At 37.0% G+C, this 16,711-nt stretch overlaps 1 protein-coding gene across 1 annotated transcript in view; it reads right to left on the reverse strand.

The window, feature by feature from the left end:
- Positions 1-4,290: 4,290 nt before the first annotated feature.
- Positions 4,291-16,711, reverse strand: part of LOC124555174 (F-actin-capping protein subunit alpha) — a 43,243-nt gene continuing 30,822 nt past the window's right edge. Inside the window, exon 7 of the mRNA XM_047129000.1 lies at positions 4,291-8,164. Within this exon, the coding sequence (XP_046984956.1) occupies positions 7,961-8,164 (204 nt within the window). The 3' untranslated portion in view covers positions 4,291-7,960. The remainder of the gene's footprint in view (positions 8,165-16,711) is intronic.

Consider the following 16,711-nt stretch of genomic DNA (forward strand, 5'->3'; position numbering starts at 1 on the left):
GATGGTGTGATAAACATGAACTTTTGGACAACAGCAGCTTAGCAACATAAGGTTTTCCAATACAAAGTATCATTCACATATTGATTTTTAAATTTCTTTCAGACTATGTCAAGCTCCACAAATTCTACAAAATCAGTTCAAACTTTTCTTTTGTAGAAATTACAAAATCAGATCACATTGCTTTTAGAAAATTGTTTTTCATAATTGATTTCAATCTAACGACAGTTGAAAATAGCACATTTTCAAGCATTCAGAAAATCGCGTTTCATTTTCCAGTATGTCCTAACAATATCTGAAAATGATGGACAAATTTGTGGGAAAGTTATATGGAACAGGATACACTGGAGCAACCTTGCTGCATGTGGTTTTTATTTTTTAAATTTACAAGTAATAGCTCACTATACTGCATTGGTCCATGGTGATATTGTCACTACCAGTTGGAGAACAGGAACTGCAACACCATCGCCACAGGGATCACGCCAGATACTTGTGCAATACCAATCAAGGGTGTATTTCTTCATCCACGTTCCCAAGGCTATAATTTCGTTCCTTAATTTAGGTTTCAAAGCTCTGTGCTGATACTTGTCTGCTTACAAAACCCTCTGCTAAGTACCTCATTTCTAATTCTCAAAACTGCAGTCTATATTTTTCAAAGTTTTTGAGCCACTTGCTGCAGTTCATTTTCTGAAAATTGATGCTCTTGGTCAGATGATAATACTGAATGAATATAGAGCATGGAAATAAGATGATGTTCCGGTACCCAACAAGCATCCTGTCTTTGGGGTCAATAAAATAAATGAGCCAGACATTAAAGACGCATGTATTTTATCGTTGCATCACTTTGTCCCGTTGATGTGTCGACAACACTCCAATGTTGAGTAGTTTAAAATCAAAACTGATTACTTTTTGCTTAATGGCTAAGTGAGATACTCCTACAGATTTGAGAATCGGAGAAAAGGTACTTAGCGAATGGCTTTGTAAGCAGATAGGTACTGCTACAAAGCTTAATTAAGAAACCAAATTACAAGCTTGCGAACCAATGATGAAGAAACTCACTTCTAACTGGTACTGCACAGCTGTCGGGTGTGACCCCTATGGCGATGGTGTTACTGGTTCTTCTTGTACAGGTAGTGACAGTGTAAACATGGACCAGACCAACACAATTTAGTGAGATATTACATGTCAATTTAAAAATAAAAACCACATGCAGTGAAACACAGGCAACAGGTTGCTGAAATGTAGCCTGTTGTCTTGGTACATTCCCCCAAATCTGTCTGTCATTTTCACTTACATGTAGCACACAATTCAAAATCAAACAAGATTTTCTGAATACTTGAAAACAATCTATTTCAAACTGTGATTTGTTCAAAATTTATTATGGAAAATAGATTTTGTAACAGCAAATTGAATGTGATCTAGTTTTTTCTTTCTTTTTTTTTTTTTTTTTTAAAAAAAAAAAGGGTTTGAACTGATTTCGTAATTTAGACAGCAGTTCATGAACAATATTTTATACTGGAAAACCTTCTGCTGGTAAGTTGTATCCAAAGTTTTATGTTTATCATGCCTTTAATCAATGATATATGAGCAACTGAAGTTAAAATTTTATTCGTAGTCTGATTTTTCTGTTTAGCTTGCTTCAATTTATGTAGCATTGTTAGCCCATGATGGAAATTAAATCCACTTTCGAGGTGGGTGGGGCTTAAAACACAATGTTTTGAATGAGACTTGTTTTGAAGCTTTAACACAAATTGGTATGTCAAATATACCATATCCTATTTTCACCTTTTCAACAAATTTGAAGATTACTGAGAAATAGTTGGTGAATGAAATTTTGTATTCCACAGTCTTGTGCTATCAACCTATTGTGTATTAACTCTCATGATGAGAAAGTGTTTACGAGATATAAGACTCTGAAGTTCACATTTTTTCATTCCATGACTTTGCACCCAACTTTGATTCAAATTATATAGCAATGTTCGTCTGCACTACATAATCAATCCCACTTTTTTGGCAGTGAAAGCCGTGGTCTTTCTAATGAGCCCAGTTTGGAAAATTTTACAAAACTTTTTTTTTTTTTTTTTAATCTGGTCGAAAATACTGCAATTTTTTTTCCACAATGTTCATCTTTGTATTTAATTTATTCAGTAGTGGAAAGTGCTACATAAATGAAACTTTACTACCCTGCATATAAGAAGCCAAAACCCAATTACTTTTTTTTTTTTTTTTTTTTTTAGGCGAGTTTGTCTAAACTGTTATGGTTGAATATGGCTACTAAAATTCTTTTCATTGTTTTTCTTCTTAAGAGAATGCACAAAGTTGTTACAAGATGGCCAAATTTAATTTCTTTCAATAAAATATAACAGCTCAAAGTCAGCAGAAATACACTCTTGCTCTGTGCCATGTTGCACATGCAGTCAAACAAGTTACTATATCACAGCCAGTATTGCTTCGATGAACATTAAACTTTACCAATGTTAATTGGGGACGTGGGTGATTGTGCACATAAAATCTCCTCAAAATCCATGATGGTCGAGCAGGAAAATGTTCCAAAATAAGGCAATTGGAAATGGGATGACCCAAATGCAAACCAAGCCGGCAGTTTGCACTGTTGCATTTGACCGTGAACAGCGTCAGTACAATGTCCTCAATACATTGCCAGCGTCAGTCTTGGTCCTAACAACGTCGTGTGTAATTGTGAGTGCATTGCGTTGGAGCTAACTGAATTTGAAAGTGGACAGATTGTTGGTTCTCCTGTGATGGGTGCATCCATTACCAATGGAGCTGAAGTGTTTGGTGTTTCAAGGGGCACTATATTGAAGACTTGTCCTGCATACATGGAGAGCGGAGAAACGTCATTCACTAAGTCATAACACAAATGACAGGGAGTGTTGAGCGATTTTAACTGCCAGTCATTGAAGAGGATTGTGACAGAAAGTAAGAGGACAGCTGCAAAAGTCACTGCAGAACAGAATGCCACACTGATGAGCTGTGACAACACAAATGGAGCTCCAGAAGTGGGGAAAGATGGAATTCCAGAACCACTGATGCAGAAGCCCCTGGCAGGAAAACACGGTGCCAAAGCCATAATACCTGGGCTATGGAAGAAAGTAGTTTGGTGCGATGAGTCATGTTTCACACTCTTTACAGCTTTTGGATGAGTTCACATCCCAAGTTTGAAAGATGGTGGGGGTTCAGTGAAGATTTGGGCAGCACATTCCATTGGGCCTGTGGTTAGTCTGTAAGGGCACATTACTGCCAAAGATTATGTGATCGTTTTGTCTGATCAGGCCCATCCCATGGAACAATGCTCCCCTATGGTAATGCTGTGTTCCAAGATTGATAAGACCCCTATTCACACAGCTTGCATCATCCGGGACTGGTATTGTGACCATGAGGATGAACTGTTCCACCTACCATGGCCACAACAGTCAACAGATCACAATATTACTGAACCTTTGAGGTCTGCTTTGGAGAGTAGAGCACACAGTTTCTGTCCACCTCCATCTTTGTTACCTGAACTTGCCTCTACGTTGCGCGCGTGTGTGTGTGTGTGTGTGTGTGTGTGTGTGTGTGTGTGTGTGTGTTGAAGGCCTTAATGGCCGAAAGCTTTAATCGTGAGAATTTTTTTGATGTGCCTATCTGCAACTCAGTATCTCCACTATATGGTGAGTGGTAACTTTCCTTTTCATAATATTGTTACATTCTATCCTGGATTTTCCATTCTTTAAGTATGTTCTACCAAGAAGTGACAGAAAAATCTATTAAAAATGGTAATATTTTGTGTTTGTGATGTTTCAACACCCTGTGGTGTTTCTACTCCCTGTATTTAGGCCTTGGTTTTACATAAATTATAGATTTATTCTTTGGATCCTAAAGCAGAATGCTTTAAGTCTGGAAATGAAAAAACACAATTATATTATAGTATTATGTTACATATTCAAAAAGAAGAGTTTGAACAGTGTGTTTCAGATGAAACATGACCAAAATTTTAGGACAGAATGGACAGGTAAGGCTTACTGCATCCCAACAGATATATTCTATGAATTCATCAGAATTTCGTTCATACTTTTGCACAACAGTTCATGTGACTATTATCTAAATGAACAAAGGTGTTCACAGAAACTACTGCACTTTTTCTATCATTTAAAATTTAAAGTGCTGCTCTCGGCCAGAGTACAAGTAATTACAACAAAACAATTCATTATTAACTTGACAGCCATGCTACAAATATTTACAGAACTGGAAGCCTGCAACCACGAGAAAATAGATTAAAAGAAGTTAGTGACACAGTAGTTGTGTAAATGTGCTTTATTTACTTTCTATAGTTGCACATTTCATTTACTAAAATGTCTTACACAGATGAAATGAAAGGCCCATGTTTTAAGTGCTTACAAAACGTGGAGCTAACAACGATTTCAACTTATAACAATGCCAACATAATTCCATTATTCTGGAAAAATATTAAAATTTATGAAAAAAACAAGTTGTAAAATGTTAATGGATTTTTTAAACTAACTGATGTACTAAAAATAGTAAGAAATCTTCACATATAAACTGAAAAATAATCATTAAAAAGTAATCCACGAATACAAGATTACAACTAATCTTTTATTTCAGAATCTGTCCATTCACAGCGGTCACTCATTTTTGCCCATCACCACATAAAAGTGGCTATGAATACAACACACTTCCCATAAAAATATTCAACAAACTTCAGACAGCTTTTTTTACAAACATCAAAACATATATGCAGCTTCCTAAATGTCTGAATGATATAGTCATTAAAAATAAGAACAAATGTCGATCACAGAGACAGAACCTGGGACTAAGGCCACATTTTAGCCTATCATTCCTGTGAATCCACAAAATACTTTATTCTGGGAAAAACCACTGCAACATTAATAATGTTTCACACAATCAGTGGAAGGAAAGCAAATTCAAATTGTGTTACCAACATGAAATGCAGCAGCAACCTACATGATTCAACAACAAAAATATGTCTGATACTTAGCACAGTCTAATATTTACCTTCACTAAACACAATATTTCAATGCTGTGTCACCAACACATTTTAAACAAAATCAATGTGGCTGATGTTGGGAACAGTTTTAATATTTGACGACACATGCCACAAATACATTGGACATAATTCATGGATTTGTGTAGTTCTTAAATTTACAATTAAAAGCTTGTTTTGTTAAAAAGTGAATTACAATTAACAATTTCAAATAAAGCATGATCATATGATGACAATAAATATGAAGCTTCATGAAGAAATATGTAATGATTGAGCGAGTGTACTAAGAAAAGGACATTTAGATGATAATATTCTTATAAATTCAACATAACTGTCAATACTGATGAAAAACTGATAAATAATGTTATTAAACAATACACATTACACTTAAATAACATTATCATATTGTTCAGTTACATTTTCTTACAATTAATTGCTCTAAGCTGCTGCATTGAAGGAAAAAAAGTAATGACACCAAGGACACAACTTCAGAACAGTGTGCTTTTTTGTACTAGTAACAACACAGTTGTGATTTACATGATCAGGCCCATATGTAGCAAAGTGACTCAGTTGAATTGGTGCTGAATGGCAGTTTAAAAAAACAATGTGATCAGAAACCAAATGTAAATGTAGTTCATACAGTGACGAACTTAAAGTCATTTACAAAACCAAATTGCAATGAAGGAGAATGACACACCTGTTAAGCTCATGTATCTCAATCCATACAACATATGAAGCCTGAACTTGCAGACAGTTTAAATAAATCTGTCTTTACCCCTATATTTTTGCATAGTTATAACAACAGCAGGTAAACAACAATATTCGATTTTGAACTGCATAGGCATCTAAGCATAAGCAACCATTTCAAATACTCCAATTGCCTATGCCAAGGGTACAGGTTCAGTAAGTCCGCCAGGGGGTACAACTTAAATAAAAGAAGAAATATAACCCATACTGCACATAGTATATTTTTGTATTTTACTTTTTTCTAAAGTAAAGCCTTAGTTGTTATTAATGGTATTTATCAACTAAGTACTGTATGCAAAAAGTTTCTGCCAAAGTGTAACATATATAACATTAACATGGCAGCAATACTGCACACATCACAACACAGTCCATGGGATGCAACTAAATGACTTCACCAATTTACCTCACTTACAGATCTACATGGGATCTTCTTCTTAATTTTAGAACACACATCTGCTTGGGAATGACTTACTACACTATGTTGCAAGTTCATACTAACTTCAATTCAGACAGTGTCTGGCAGAGAAAAATTTCAGTTTATTGTGTCCCTTCACCAGAGATACACCATGTGGAGAGAGAGCTGCTGCACACTGACTGTGCTCAAAGCAACAGATTTGCTTTTTTTTTTTTTTTTAACACCATATTCAAGTAGTAGTCTAAGGAATTTCCTGTGTATTTTCAAAACTTGGATGTGTAAGCCAAATTATGCATGTTAGATGATGACCATAGTAAACAAAGGAATTAACGAGTACGTAGTGCAGATAGCAATTTTAAATTGCATTTAGCTATGCTGTTACGAGTTTTGAGTAGCAATCATCACAGGGTATACTTTTCTATTCCCAGATATGAGATGCTATTATATGATGTTTAACAAATCATGAGTATGCACCAGCATTTTCATTTTCACTACCTGACAACATAATTCACTGCTTGAAATTGGTAATGGCACAGACAAATGCAATTTAAGGGGACTCTATTAATCATAATCAATTTCAGGTCGAGTACAATGGAATATCTGACCACTGATGCATTCACCTCCCCCCCTCCTCACACACAAGTGTACAACTTTACCTCCAAGAAAAACAATGGTCTAAGAGATGGAATGAATAAAGGACATTTGTAGTATAAACTCTGCCACAAATAGCATACACAAGTGTTACATCATCCAGTCATGCAAACTGTGTAACAATGCAATCAAGAAGTGTGAAATACGTTCCACATACGTTTCACACAGGTTCACAGATAATGAGGTCTCTGCTGCGTTTGGATGAGAATAAACTCCAAGAACTTTGTTCTGGTATTGTAGGCCTTCACACCAGGATAAGTTATTTTCTTGTGAGATTTTGATGTAAGAGCTCATGGATTTGATCCACTAGGATCAAGAACCATATGAGATTAGGCATTGAGTATAATGATTTGAGAACTTGCAACACAGTATCGGAATTTTAGAACCTCGAGGGGGTCTCACTTTAGATGTCTATGAATGTCAAGATGTTTGTTTTCAATGAACAGGATATATTTCTTCTTTACTGAACCTCTTGCATTCATGAAAAATGCAGTTTGGTTCCACATTTAAATATAGGCCACTGTCTCTCCTCCCTCTTTTATTGGATGAAGTGTCAAGTTAGCTTTATTAGGTACTTTTTACACTTTATGTTTGACATCATAGTGATTATGGTTCTTTTTATTAAGATGGCAGTCACTTGCCAGATTTCAAGACATAATGAAGGGCAATGGTAAATAATTGAAATGGTGCAGTCATCGTAAACGGAAGTTTCATTTCATGGTACATGAACACTTGGCATTTCAAACAATTCCATGTATATACTCAGTAACAATAAAAATTTTTCAAAATAAAGTTAGTTGCATATCATACATGGAATCATCTCCATGCTATGCTGTTATTTTCTTGCAAATTAAAGCAACCTTATATTGCTGTAATATGTTAAAGCTCAATAACACAAACTCTTTTCTTTTTTAGGAAACATCAGTAGAACATTTGAAGCCAAAGCTTCTTCAAAATCAATATATTATGAAAACAACTTGTATATATAATTTTATGATTTCACGCATTCAAACATGGTGCACTGCAATGGCAAATCGGACGCCAGCTGATCTGCAAATAAATGCAGATTCAAATTTTTGCGAACACCAAAAAAGCTATCTTCTCTTTGTGTGAACTAGAAAGTAAAAACATCACTGCATTTTTAACTCCTTTCCAATACTATATGAAATGATTTTATTCCAGTCTATTTTTGTTCGTGTAACTGGCAACTGTCGGCGAAGTGCTTTAAACGTTGTGTCAGACATAGTCTGATAGTTTTCAGATATGGCTGCTTGATATTCATTTTCTGCGTCTTCCACAATGCGGATAAAATCCTTAGCTGTTTGTTGCTCGGTCTGAAAATATATTAAGAGTTGATGAGAATAGTTTGACAAGAGGGGGGAAAAGGGTGATAGCTAAACACTCTGAAAACGTGAACATAATATTTATGGACACAAATGAACATATTTACTTATCAACAGGAGCCCATGTTGACAGATATTTGCAACAGTTAAAGACAAATAATCTTGAGATTTAAAATTCAGAATCATTCAATAACTACTTAAGGCATAACATGATAAAAGTGGAAGAACAGAAAGGATTTCACAGATCAAATGAATCACGTAAAAAAAAAAAAAAAAAAAAAAAAAAAAAAAAAAAAAAAAAAAAAAAAAAAAAAAAAAAAACCACACACACACACACACACACACACACACACACACACACACACACACACAGAGAGAGAGAGAGAGAGAGAGAGAGAGAGAGAGAGAGAGAGAGAGAGAGAGAGAGAGAGAGATATGAAGTCTGAAGTTCTGTGTAAATGAAAAACAGAGCAACCAATTTCTTTTCTTGTCTCTACAAAGCCATAACCAACAAAACAACAAAGGTTTATATGAAAAGGTACAACTTCTGAAGATATGCAACAGTATTACATTTAAATTATTTATTTGTCTCTAATTACTAGCAGAGACAGCTGGATTTCAGTTTTGCTCTGTACGTAAGCTTTCCACACCATATTTACAGTATCTTTTAAATTTATCTTTATTATATCATTTATTGTATCTTGAAAATATCAGCATGGATTGCTTCTTGCATTATCACCATAATCTAAAGCTGCAAATAATTAAAAATTTGGTACTGTCGAAGTAAGAAATACATTTGTGTTCTCAAAATCTGTGGCACAGGATGTAGTACACACAGGGTGATCCAGAGTTTAATTAGAAGTTAGTCTACTTATTGTTAGGTGACACACTATTTGACTTGGAAAACATGAAACTTCATAGAACACAGGAAACTGAGTGCTGGCCTATGCATAACACTTGTGTTTAGTGTTACAAGGATTCATTACAATGATATTCCGTCTTCTCTCCTTAGAGCTGCAACCAATATAAGGAAAACAACATTGGTATTTGGTAAACATTGTAGCAATTGTTCCTGAAGACCTTGCATAGGAAGTTCAGCTCAAGGAGCAGATTATCAGGATTGATAGAATTCTTGCACGATGTACCAATGTTTGTAGCACAACACACTTCTGTGCTGGCTGATGATGGATTATGAGAAGCAAGTAGATTGTTGTGTGCAGGTTTTCTCAAAATGGAAATCATTTCGACTGTGGCAAATGACGACATTGAGGAAGGGTAATGCTTCATCTTTTGCTACTTCCATGGTGGACTGGACTGTTACTGTTAAGTCGAAGACAATTTAGCTAAGTTTTTAGTATGGCATTCACAGTAAACCCACATATGGAATGAGGAAATTTGCCAGGTACTTCGCCAGTGGCATCCCATCCTACATCTTTGGTAGAGCACAAACAATAGGAAGTCTAGATGCATGAGGGAGAAGAATCGTGACCACTTTGTCTTTCAACCCAAGAACACTGAAGAAACTGAAGTGTCTTTCTTATTATTCTCAATTTTGGGTTGTGTGGGAGTTTCTGGTCAGTATCTTTCTCCAACAGCGTGCAGATCTTCATATCACAGTCTGCAAATTTCATAATTACTGCATGTTGCACTTGTGAACAGGAAGAGCCATAATACTTCCATCACTGCACTTGGCCCTGGCCATGTTGGATGCTGGAAGCTTTGCTTTCGTGAGAATAGCACTAGTTTCACACCATATTTTATCTGCTGTTTAACTGGGGAACTTGCAGACTGACTGTTCAATGCCACTTTTTATTTCATAGACAGGGATGTCTCATTGGGAAGCCATGAAGCTAAGTCCTTTTTTTAAGTGCTGACACTGCACCCGAGTCTATGTCTCTCGTTGTCAAATTGACAATGATTTGTTCTGAGGATCTGTGGTCCGCACAGTGTTGTTGTTGTTGTTGTCGTTGGGAAAGTCAGATGAACTTCCCTTTCTGCAGTTCATTCTGTGAGGTCACTTGTTGGGAAACTGTAGCCTTGTCAACCAAATCCCAGCGCAAAGCTGTGAGCGTCCTAGATAGCTGCAGATGCAAGACCATAACACAGCAATTAATTCAGCAGCTGCCTCATGTTGTGTATCCTTTCTCACAATAGGGCAAAGACGGCATGACAAAATATCTTCCTTGAGGCAGTAGTGTTCACGTGGTGGGATGCTATAGCAAATCGTGGGATAGTCGTCTTGTCAGAGTAGCACACTACAAAGGCTAGCAAACTCAATAAATTAGACTTCTTGAATTGCAGCTTCCCCAGACATTCATGCTGCACCAGCGGGACGCAATTTGCAGCTGTTTGCTAATGATGCTATAGTGTACGAGACAGTGTCACCTGTGAGTGATTGTAAGGGAATACAGGATGACTTAGACATAATTTCTATTTGGTGTGATACATGGCAGCTTGCTCTAAATGTGGTAAAATGTAAACTAATGCAGATGATGTTTTGAACATAATATCTATTAACTATCTAGGCATAACAATGCAAAGTGATACGAAATGGAATGAGTAAATACAGTCATACGTAGGGAAGGTGAATGGTTCACTTCAGTTTACTGGGAAAATTCAAAGTGTAGCTCATCTATGGAAATGAAATCCCATGCTTCTTGACAAGAGTGTAGGAGAAAGATGTGGGAGACCTGCACCGCCGTACCAGGCAAGGTCCTAATGGGGGCGATATTCTTCACAGGTTTGCAACCGGATTATGTCGTCGTCCAGACACAATATTTCGGCGGACCAGCTGGCCGCCATCTTCAGGTGAGTTAATGCTCGTGCACTGCCTCGCCGGAACTGAATTCCAGCCACAACGACAGAAACCTTTATACACCACGGACAGGGCACCGTGCGTGTGCGAGATGATGGGCTGCGCCTCCTGGTGGCAAGTAGACATGCAGCGCGCTGGTGGGAGAAGACGGCAGAAACAATAAATCGCACCAGCACTAGTTGGAAGAATCCAATGATTGAAAAGAAGACCGTTGTTGTTTAATGTCAGACAAAACTCTGAATCCATATCTAACTTGGAGGAAAACCTTTATCCCTGCTAATAATATTACTTGATAATCTAATTTCAATGGATTCTTTAAGAACGCATTCCCAATAGCGAGAAGCAGGAGAGATCAATTGTGTCTTGTCATCTATCATCCTGTGTCCTTCGTTAGGGCAGTGTTCTACCACTGCCAACTTCTCAGGCTGTAACAACTGAGTGTACCGATGATGTTCCACACACTGGTCCTGAATAGTTCGAATAGTTTGACCAATATACTTCTTTCCACAATGACACACAATTTCATAAACCCTGCGCTTCCTCAAGCCCAAGAAGGGCTCTAGTCTTTGCCACCAGCATAAAAACACTTTTAATATCATATTTTCTTAAAATTCTTGAAATTTTGGATGATATACTTCCCGAAAAGGGTAAATAAGCAACAGCGTCAAAAGTATCCTCTATTGGCTCGCGTGACGGACCAAACTGAATAGCATGGCATATTTGTTGTTCCGTATACCCATTCTGTTTAAAAACAATCTTCAAATGATCAAGTTACTCTTTCAAATGTTCCTTGTCAGAAATGGCATAAGCTCTTTTCAGCAGAGTCTGTAAAAGTCCACTACATTGGTGTGGTGGATGACAGCTCGTCGCACGAAGATAGCGGTCAGTATGAGTAAGTTTGTGATACGTACTGTGTCCAAAGGTCCCGTCCTTTCTTTGAACTAAAACATCAAGAAATGGAAGTTTACCATCACTTTCAATTTCCCATCATCTCGTGCACGTGTTGTGCTCTGTCCGTGGTGTATAAAGGTTTCTGTCATTGTGGCTGGAATTCAGTTCCGGCGGGGCAGTGCACAAGCATTAACTCACCTGAAAATGGCGGCCAGCTGGTACGCCGAAATACTGTGTCTGGATGACGACATGATCTGGCTGCAAACGTGTGAAGAATATGAGTAACTACTACGCCAGGAAAGTCTATGAAATCACATCCTAATGGGGGGTGGTTTTCCATTGCCTTCCTCTGACCATGATGAGGATGGATGATGACGACGACGGCGACAACTATGGTGGTGGTGATGGCGACATTATATTCCAACAATGTAATGTAAGGCGGCATCTTGTCCTTACCTGCCTCTATACACAGGGTGTAAAGACTGTTGCCCTGGTCAGTATGTCCTCCACATCTCTCATCCATTGTAAACACCTGGTCATGTTCTGTCGAGAGACTCGCACGTCGCCACTCGGCAGCTACCGTGATTGATAACCTCTAGCACACGGTTGCAGCAGCATTGAATAAGCTACCTGGATATGTCATCTGAGCTTAGTTCGACTTTATTCCGAACTGGGTTAGAGCCGCTGATGCTTGCAGAGGTAGGAGTTCCCACCCTGTATATCCCCCAAATGATCTACAAATTTAAACCTCTCACTGCATACACACAGCGAGTAAAATTACATTATTTTCTAGTCATCCTAGTGCTAAAACTTTAATGGCCAGTAGGGTATGTGCATATATTCTTATTGTGTCTTGGTGTAGTATACAAAATGAGTTAATTCCTTTTGTAATGACAAACAAATTATTCTTTGGTGACTTCACATCAATACCATCTAGGACTGTTACTTTCTTTCCACTGAGGTTGTTTTTTTTTTGAAGAGGTTTCCTTCCTTTGCTCCTTGTTGCCGGGTTAGCTGAATGGACGGACTCCTTAACGCCCTATCATAAAATCCTAAGTTCTAATTTTTATTATTTTAATAGAAACTAATGCCCTGGGTATACTCTGGCAACTTAGGTACTGACCTTTGAAAAAATAAAAACTGGCGTGTATCTGTTTCAGCACTGATATCCGTTTGGCCACTAGATAGCATCCAGTGCTACTTTTGTATCCTGGCTGTCATGTTTTGGTTGAGGTGGTTGCTATCAGATATCGCTTTTACTGTATGCAGCTTTGGATACTAGACAACAAAGTGTGTGCTTTCATCCTCTGTCCTGTACTGTTGTTCAGGCAGTGCTTTCAATCTCACACTGCATTTAGCAGCTCAAAAAGTGAAGAAGAATGATTTACTTCACTAGAGAATGGAAGCAATGACAGTCTGTCAGTTGACTAACAAGTCCTCGCCAGTAGTATGAAGTAATTACATACGTGCCTCCGTATGAGTCCTAATTTCTCGTATCTTATCTTTGTGGTCCTTACACACAATGTATGTTGGCATCAATGAAATCATTTGGCAGACAGCTTCAAATGCCGGTTCTCTGAATTTTCTCAATAGGTTTTCTCGAAAAGAACGCCACCTTCCCTCCAGGGATTACCATTTGAGTTTCTGAAGCATCTCTGTAACACTTACATGTTGTGGGAAGCTACTGGTAACAAATCTAGCAGCCCACCTATGAATTGCTTCTACGTATTCCTACAATCTGACCTGGTACCACAAGTTATACACAATGTTCAAATTATTTAGCAACTTTCATAACAAAGATTTACATTACACTTATTTGACTTTTTAATGTACCAATTTTACTGTAGTTATTTAATTTTCTTGATAACTCTCCCACTGATCTGCAATAACATTATCTCATAATCTTTTCTGAACAGATGATAAATTGCCATTCCATTGGATGCTATAGGATTATTTTTCCTTGTTTATTTTATCCAGTAAGTAGAATGCATCGTGTGTGTTACTTTAAACACAAATCTGTCCTGAAAACAATAATATAACACTTTTGTCTCTTCATTTTCAAACCAACAGTTCTCCATTTTGCAACATCTCGTAATCAGAACAAAATGTTTCAAGTAGCATTTTCACTTTTCTAGCTACAGAAATTTTTACATGAATTCTTTAGTCAATAATCTGAAATGTACAGTGGCAATTGCCTAACATCACCTGATAGCAATTTTTTTTACCTTCACTTAATTGTGTCACATTACTGCATTGTGATTTCTGTTTATTATCCTTATATTTATTCATTATAACTGTCTTACTGATAACAAATTTTAATGCTATATATATTTCCTTTTTTACCGTGTTTACATATACAATTTGTAGTGCATACATGGAAACTAAGAGGTTGCACAAATGAATCCCAGTCATCAGACCATGACAATTTTGAATCTGCCTTTAATCCAGCCTTCACCTCTCAATGATATGAGGTGTCACATGGAATAGTTTGTATTTCACGTTGAACAGTATGTCCCCTTTTGCTGGTTGGGTAACTGGGGTAGATTAGGGACACAGAAGTCACTGAAGTGGCATCCAATGATACCTGGCCACTGAGACACAAAATTATCACCATCATTAGTAATGATTGCTGCAGCTCCAATGTGTCCCGTCAATCATATGGCCCAACTGCCCTTCAGTCGTATCTCGAAAACTGAGAAGTCCTGTCAGTACACACACTGGACAGCATTAATTCTACTTGCTTGTTCTGCACACTTGGATTTACACATTTATTAACATAATGATCATATGTATCAACTTAGAAACATGTACTACATTGTATTACTAGGGACATGAAAAAATAGTTTTATTTTATGGCCAATTTTGCTGTTACGTTTTACCAATTTCAGTGTTATTTTCTGTCAATTTTAGTATTTTTTCCTCCGATTTTGGCACTCATTTTTGACAGCTTGTTTTTTAAGTAGTGTGCATTCCTAATTTTGTCTTAGCTTTTTTCAGTATTACATTGAAAATGAAACTGTACCAATCAATTAGATTGTATTTATTGACATCACAAATCATATTTACATGCATTGTTAAAAAAGAAATCATTTATATTGAATCCATTACACTTTATCAATTACAGAAAAAAGAGCTTTGCAACCATACACGGTCAAATCTTTTTAAAAGAATATATTGCAATAATGGCAAAGTTGTTTTCTGAAACTTTATGCCAAAGACCTGATAATACTTCATTACAAAGAAACAATTGCCGGGAATCTGAATTTGAACATGGAACACAAACTGCCCTCAGCACAACACCAGACATTTTGTGACAACCTCCATGTATCCTGCTGGCATGGCAAGTTGCTTTTCCACTAAATTATAAAGGACTTTGACCCCATCAGATTATCTTAACACAGCTGAAACCTGTCATTCTAGATACATGTAATAGACTCTTTGCCATGTCAGCATTAACACAGTTCAATTGTTCCATGGCTGAAATGAGAACCTAGAGTTGTGAACACAAACTTCAGATATACACCTGTGGCCATAAGGGTCGGTCAAATTTGAAGCTGCAAGCCAGTGTGTTTCAGTGTTTTCTTCACATCTGGCTGAAGAGTAAGTCCCTTTGTGTATCTCAAAACCTTACTGGTTTAATCATCAAAAATTCATTTTCCCACAGTGATACAGAAGCCTTCAATCTTAACTTTGAGTACAACGTAATGTTTTCTTCAGGTATGTCAGATTTCACGATATTTGTGCGGACAAATAGTACCAAAAATGATGTGGTATGAAGAGATTTTTAACATCATGCATCAGTTAAACTTCATATTTTCATAGTATGCAAGCATCAGTGTGAGACTCACCAAATACGAAGCAACACTGTGCCAAGCTCGGTTTGCTCCTATCAACCAATCACAGTATCAGACATGTGATTTAATGCAAACATGTTTCAGAAAAGGGGGGGGGGGGACAAAAACAAAGATTATTTATTTCATTATCCATTCAATATTACTTTCACTGTTTTGTGATTAAAGTTTATGGTGACAACATGATCTGTTGCATAGGGTGGGGCCCGTATCAGGTTGAAAACAATCACCTGTAACATTGATTTACAAGTTTGAAAAAACTTAGTGCCATATTTGGTAATTCTTTATATTTATACTTTCTTATTCCAGTCAGCATCTTCTTCTGCTATTCCAGGGGTTACACCTAAAGACTGTTTCAGACTCACCATATTATCCTTGGTCTTCCCACACTTCTCTTGCTCCATTGTTTATAATGAATTGCTAGTTCAGGAAGTCTCTGTGCTTACATACAAAGTATATGTTCTCCCAATTTTTCTTTGTATTGGATTGCCTTTTGGGTCACTGGTTGCATACTTAGTCTTCCATTATTACTTCATTCCTAATTTTGTTGTCCTTAGTGCAGCCTTTCACAGATCTTAGAAATTTCATTTCTGATGCTTCTAATTGCCACAAATCTTTAGTTCTCAGCACCCAAGTTTCAACCCTATATACGAGGGTCATTCAATAATTAGAGAGACAAATTGGTCTGGGGAAGAAACTGTTAGTAGGGTAAGTTGGCATCACTGGGCTGAGCCCTGATCAGCTGATGTACCAACATTGTTTTGTTTATAACCTTAAAAATACATTTCAAGATGGCAAGTCCTCTTGAAACATCCACATTACTTGAAGAATGTTCTGTTATTTGATTTTTACTTGCTGACGGTGAGAAACCAGGAAATATACGCTGTGGAATGTCTAAAGTTTATGGTGAAGGCTGTATGAATTGTGCAAATTGTTACAAGTGGGCAGAGCAGTTCAAAATTGATCATGACTTAGTGAATG

Source organism: Schistocerca americana, chromosome X, assembly GCF_021461395.2.
Source record: "Schistocerca americana isolate TAMUIC-IGC-003095 chromosome X, iqSchAmer2.1, whole genome shotgun sequence".
Taxonomy (NCBI): Eukaryota; Metazoa; Arthropoda; class Insecta; order Orthoptera; family Acrididae; genus Schistocerca; species Schistocerca americana.